Source organism: Salvia hispanica, chromosome 3, assembly GCF_029641045.1.
Source record: "Salvia hispanica isolate PSC_SH4W2 chromosome 3, Shi_PSC_v1, whole genome shotgun sequence".
NCBI lineage: Eukaryota > Viridiplantae > Streptophyta > Magnoliopsida > Lamiales > Lamiaceae > Salvia > Salvia hispanica.
Window position 1 is genome coordinate 14,307,670 of NC_142694.1, and position 6,000 is coordinate 14,313,669.

Sequence of the window (6,000 nt, forward strand, 5' to 3'; positions counted from 1 at the left end):
CCACTAACTTACTCCATTCACGTATCATTTAAAATTTATATGTACAAGTGAGACTTATATTCCACTAACTTTCTACCACCCACTTTTATTAACACTAACTTTCTTCTATCCATTTTTATTAACATTTCTTAAAATCCGTGCTAGATAAGAATGAGACTCCTATCCACGGACCGAGGGAGTACTATTTTACAATATCTCAAAACATATCTAATAAACTTCACAAATTACTAATGTGATTAGTTTGATACTTGAAATATGGAGTACAAGTAGTCTTATTTTTTCATTTCTTCGCTATTTTTTATAAAATTATTTCTAATAAGATGAATCTCAATTTTTATCCAATACTTCAATGTTTCTTGTATTAAAACTCGTGTACCAAGACTTTATTTTATAGATTAAGGAAGTACAACTATGATACTTGCACAAAACTTGATGAATAAACTGCAACCATTAAATTGCATACCAATTTAGTCTGGCCTTGCTATGATGTTAGGGCATCCACTATAGGGGCGGCGCGCCGGCCGCCCCCTTCCCGGCGGCGCCGCGGCGGTGTATAGGGGGGAAGGCGTCCGCCCCGGGAGCGGACGAATTTGTTGGGGCGGAAGGGGTATCGCCGGCTTTGCGGCGAGGACGGGCCGCTGGAGAGAGAAAAGCGGCGGCCGCCGCGCCTACCTATTGCGCGGCGACACCGCCGCGGCGGACCGCCGGTTTCCCTTTTTTTTTTTTTTTTTTTAATTTCGAATTTTTATTTAATTTATTGACTTATTTAAATAAATATCCACCAATTTGTCTTCCACTCCACACCCATTTTCACTCCACCCCCAATTTCACAACCCTAGATTTTACCGAGATGCACGGGAGAGACGAAGATTCACCCGGCACGGAAGAATCGGGATATGGATACTATCCTTCTTCCCAGCCATCTCAGCTGCGGGGATCGAGTCCCACCCCCCGGGGATCGAGTCCCAGTCCCCCTCCATTCCAGTCGTGGTCACCGACATCCCCGCCATGGCAACAAAGCCAATATCGGGATCAATCTTCTCATCAGAGGAATTTGGGTCGTTCGGCGTTTGGAGATTATCGACCCACTATGGACTCGCCCAACCATCCGCGGCCGGATACCCCTTCTCACTCTTTCCAGCGCACCCAGACTCCCCTGTCTGATTTCGATAGGTTCACACTGGAGCAGATGATGGGGATGATGAGTCCGGGCCTTCCGGAGACCCCGCCGACGAGATCTGGCGGCGACGGCGGTGGTGGGAGAGGCGGCGGCAACGGTTGTGGTGGGAGGGGCGGCGACAACGGTGGTGGTGGGAGGGGCGGCGGCAACGGCGGTGGGGGGAGAGGCGGTGGGGGGAGGGGCGGTGGCGACGGCGGTGGGGGGCGGGCCGGCGGCGACGGCGATGGGGATGGCAGCGGCGGTAGCGATTCGCCGGTAACAAGTCGGGCCGTGCACTACACCAAAGACGAGTCGATGCTGTAGCGAGGGCATGGGATGCCGTCACATCCGACCCCTGTGTTGGCACCGATCAGACCGAGATTAGCTTTTGGAAGCGCGTTTTGTTGACCTACAATGAGTTCAAGCCGAGAGGCGCCAAACCGCGTGACGCGGAACAGATCCGGAAAAAGTTTGGGAGGATTCTGACACTCACCAGGAAGTTCGTGGGCATCTACGGCAACAACCTTATCAACGCTGAGAGTGGCCGCAACGAAGCCGACGTGAAGGCTCTCTCCGTGTCCCAATACAACGCGCTATACAAGCCTAAGTTCACCCAGTGGGAGGAGTTCCGCGTTCTCGAGAACTGGCCGAAATTCAAAGCCATCTGTGCAGAGGAGACCGAGGGTCACGCAGCGAAGCGCAACAGACGCAACAGAGCCGGGAACTACAGCAGCAGCAGCGGCGGACACTCAATCGACCTCAACGACGCCCAAGCGGAGGAGCCCTCTGATACACACACCAGACGCTCACGCCCTCCGGGGCAGAAGGCCAGTATCCGCAGCGCCCGGATGTCTGCAGGTTCCTCCCGCTACTCGGCGGCCGCGTCTGGATCGCGGGGCGCGCAGGCGCCTTCTGGAGCTCAGTCCGTGGACCATGGGGCCCATGTGGTCTTGAACAGGAACCTGAATGTGCAGTTGATGAAACAACTGCAAGATAACTGCCGTTTCTACGAGTCGGCCACCGACCCGATCACCAAGTCGATATACTATGAGCTAATGTGTAGGATCAGAGAGGAGCTGGGGCTGACTGGTCCAGGGGCGACGGGGGCAGGGGCGGCGGCGCCGGGGGGAGTGGGCGACGAAGATGAGGCCGATGTTTCCGACTCCGCCACCGAGTAGATGGTGGCGGTGTTTTTATTTGTTTTTGTATGTTTTTTTTTTTAAATGTTCGTTTTGTAATTTTCCGGTATCCATGAATACAACGAATATTTGGTCTCATCGCACTTTTTAATTTTATTATTTATTGTCTCGTTCTTTAATTATTTTTAGTCCGATAATTTTAATTGTAAAATTGAATTAAAAAATACAACAAGAAAAATAAAGTGAAAGTTGTCCACAAAGTGTCCACTATTGCTGCGGACACTTTTTTTTGGGGCTGTGGACAAATAAAATGGGGCTATGGACAAAAAAAAAAGTTGTCCACCAAAACTTGTCCACCTATAGTGGATGCTCTTACACACACTGAAGTTCATTTTCTTGTAGCAAAAGGTGATGCGGTCACCCTGGCCGCCCCCACACCCCGGCCCGACAGTTTGTGAGGGGGTTCAATCAGGGTACACAGCGGCCTGTTAGAGAGGAGGCCTTCAACCCACTATCCTGACAGGAGCCCATCTCCCAAGGCCTCACACTTGTGCCTGAAAGATGGAAGCTCCCACACGCCAGTAGCGGGATTCGAACCCAGCTCCTTGTAGCAATATCTGCTCCCCCGGAACCAACTGCGCTAAGCCCCTGCGGGCTACTGAAGTTCATTTTCTCAATTTAGATATAGATACATAGCTGTCACGATACAAACAATCAAGAAAAAGTAACACCTACCGGCTACCACAGTACAAACTTGGATGATATCAGTATTATTTAGGCTTGGGCAACAAATGACCATTTCTAGATCAAAACTTGCAAATTGGGATGTGAAGAATAAATAAATCTTGCTAGGAACATAGAAAACCATCCAAAGCAAGAGGGGGACTTGATAAATGTAATTACAAATTAGGCCATTCGCACATCATGTTTCTTGCGACGGCCTCTGTGATGAGCTTTCTGCAGTGAGTTCTCGCCCACTCTTTCCAACGGGGAAGCACTCTCAGCTGCAGATAAATACCGAAAGTTTTTAGCAATTGTTTGAAACGAGCAAGCATCAGTAGATGGAAGACTTGTGAAGAAGAAACAAGGGACTTGCATGCCATTTTTTTAACAACATAGAAACTTGTATAATGTTCGATTGCAATAATAGTCCTGACTTGGATCATACATCTGGGATCTAAAGATATCATCTCAGTAAAGAAACAGAACACATTCAACAATAAAAATGATAATAGTGATAGGGAAACAAGGGATTTGAATGCCATTCTTTCAACATTAAGAAGCTTGTATGAAACTCGATTATAATAACATCCCGACTCACAGTTGCTTAGAATCAACCATATGGGAAGATTAAGGAGGAACGTGCAAAAGATTAAGCAAACCAATTCCAGATGGTGAGTGTCAAGAACTAAACACAGCTACTATCATAGTTGAAACTAATTTGGGAAAATTAGACATCTGAATTCTGAAAGTTTAACCTTCAATAGAAGAAAATAATCTTTCAAGCTGATCTACCTCAAATTTCATATCATATCACTAACAAAAAAGCTGCTTCCACTTAAGAACAGACTTTCTCACCAATATAATCCCCTTTAACATAATAAGGGGCCACATAATTTCGAGTTAATCATTCAAATCAACCATAACAATATTGCATATACCTTCATAATCAAAACTCACTATCTCAATTTCAGTAACAAAATTGTTAAACTAACAAGTAAGAAATATACCTCCAGATTCATCGCCCCAAAACAAAGCCCTAGAATCGTCCTCTTCCTCATCGCCATAACCGTGTTCAGCATCGCCGCGGTAGCCCGGCTCACTCCCATACCCAGATTCATTCCCCTGGCTATCGCAATTATTACCGAACTGACCACACCCGCCGCCCACATTCTCCCTCTCTCCACCCCCCAACCCACTCGCCTCCCTCTCTCTCCGATCACTCACATCCGACGCCCAATTCGGATCCCCGAACAGCTCCCCGCTGGAGTCCGTGGCCAGCATAGGGAAATCGGAGCACGTGCCGTTCGCGGCGGAGGCGGCAACGGAGCAGCCAGCCCTGCGATCGGAGCTCCGGCCGGAGACAGAGCCGCGGCGGCGGCGGCGCTTGCCGGTGAACCAGCGCTTTCTGGCGGCGGAGAAGGAGAGCGCCCTGTCGTCGTCGAAGAGGGTGAGCTTGGACATGTCGAGGATGGCGTCGATGGAGAAGGAGGAGGTGGCGCGGTCGGAGCGGCAGGGGCGCTTGGTGTAGGGGCCGTAGCGGGGCTTGGAGGAGGAGTCGGAATCGAGGGTTTGGGCGAAGGGGCGCCAGCTGAGGAGGTGGAAGGCGCATGATTCAATGGCGTGAATTGATTCTAACGCTCCGCCGCGTGACATAGTAGAGCGAATGATTTCCGATCGAGTCGATTAGGTGAATTCACAAATCCGATTTAGGGATTTTCCAATTCTTGATTGTGTTTGAAGAAATAGATCTGCCCAGTTCTATAAATATGCTAGTAACATAAGTATATCATTATTGATTTTACTTTTAACTTTTTTTGGAAATCAACGAATGGGCTGAGAATTGAGATCATATTCATATACTCCCCCGACCCACCAAAGGAGTACTATATAATAAGGTGATTGATTTTTTTTTAAAATCAAAAAATACTTTTTTTTATATTATTCTTTTATCTTTTCATTTTTTATATTCCATTTTCTCTAAATATCATTTTTAAAAATTCCGTACCCAAAATAAAGTCATCACTAATAGTGGAATGGAGAGATACAAAATCTTAATTTAAGGAAAAAATTCCAAAATAAAGAAAAAAAAAAAGTAAAGAAGTAACAACACAAGCATATTCAATTCCAAATTATTTCACAACACTGCGTGAAATGAGGATCACGCATGAAGGGAAGTGTGATAATCAGAAACGGGAGATCAAAGCATCTAATCTTGATACTCCCTCTGTCACACTATAAGTGATGCGTATTTCTTTTTGGGTCGCCCCAGTATAAGTGATACATTCTATTATGGCAAAAACGCAACATCTATATCTCTCTTACTTTATCCTCTCTCTACTTTTTTTCAATCCTATTTTATTCTCTCCTCATTTAATTATTAAATACTACTTCCTCCGTCCCCGATTAAGAGTCACACTTTTCCATTTCTGTATATCCCCAATTAAGAGTCACATTACATTTTTACCATAAATAGTAAGTAGGTCTCACATTCTATTAACTCAATTCACTCACATTTTATTATAAAATCAATATAAAAAAAGGGTCTCACATTTTACTAACTTTTTCAACAAATTTTTCTTTACATTTCTTAAAACTCATGCCCAGTCAAAGTGCGACTCTTAATCGGGGATGGAGGGAGTACTATCTAAAAACCTGTGCCCAAAAAATGTGTCACATGTGATGGGACGGAGGAAGTACGTTGTTGGTTAGAAGGGGCTTATCTTCAAAAGAAGCTCCTCTAAAACGCTATCTAATGGCATAAGTGTATGGGATGTGATAGAAGTTTATCTGTTTACGATGTATATATGTTGTTTAATATGGAGTAACTTTTAATTTGTGTTGCTTAGTCACTACGAAAAACAACAAATTTAATTTCCATTTTTTCGTCGGTAATTTACATGCCAGTACTACAGAAATTTCATCGGTAATCCATCCAATCTGTCGATAACTCTGTTTTCCGTTGGTAACTACTGATGGATT

General features: G+C 45.7%; 1 protein-coding gene across 1 annotated transcript; it reads right to left on the reverse strand.

Moving 5' to 3' along the window:
* Positions 1-2,934: 2,934 nt before the first annotated feature.
* On the reverse strand, positions 2,935-4,816 carry LOC125211706 (LYR motif protein). The gene is made up of 2 exons (XM_048111611.2): positions 4,029-4,816; positions 2,935-3,302 (listed from the first exon to the last, which is right to left on the reverse strand). The coding sequence occupies exons 1-2, from the start codon at positions 4,672-4,674 to the stop codon at positions 3,205-3,207; spliced, it is 744 nt and encodes a 247-aa protein (XP_047967568.1). The 5' UTR covers positions 4,675-4,816; the 3' UTR covers positions 2,935-3,204.
* Positions 4,817-6,000: the final 1,184 nt, after the last annotated feature.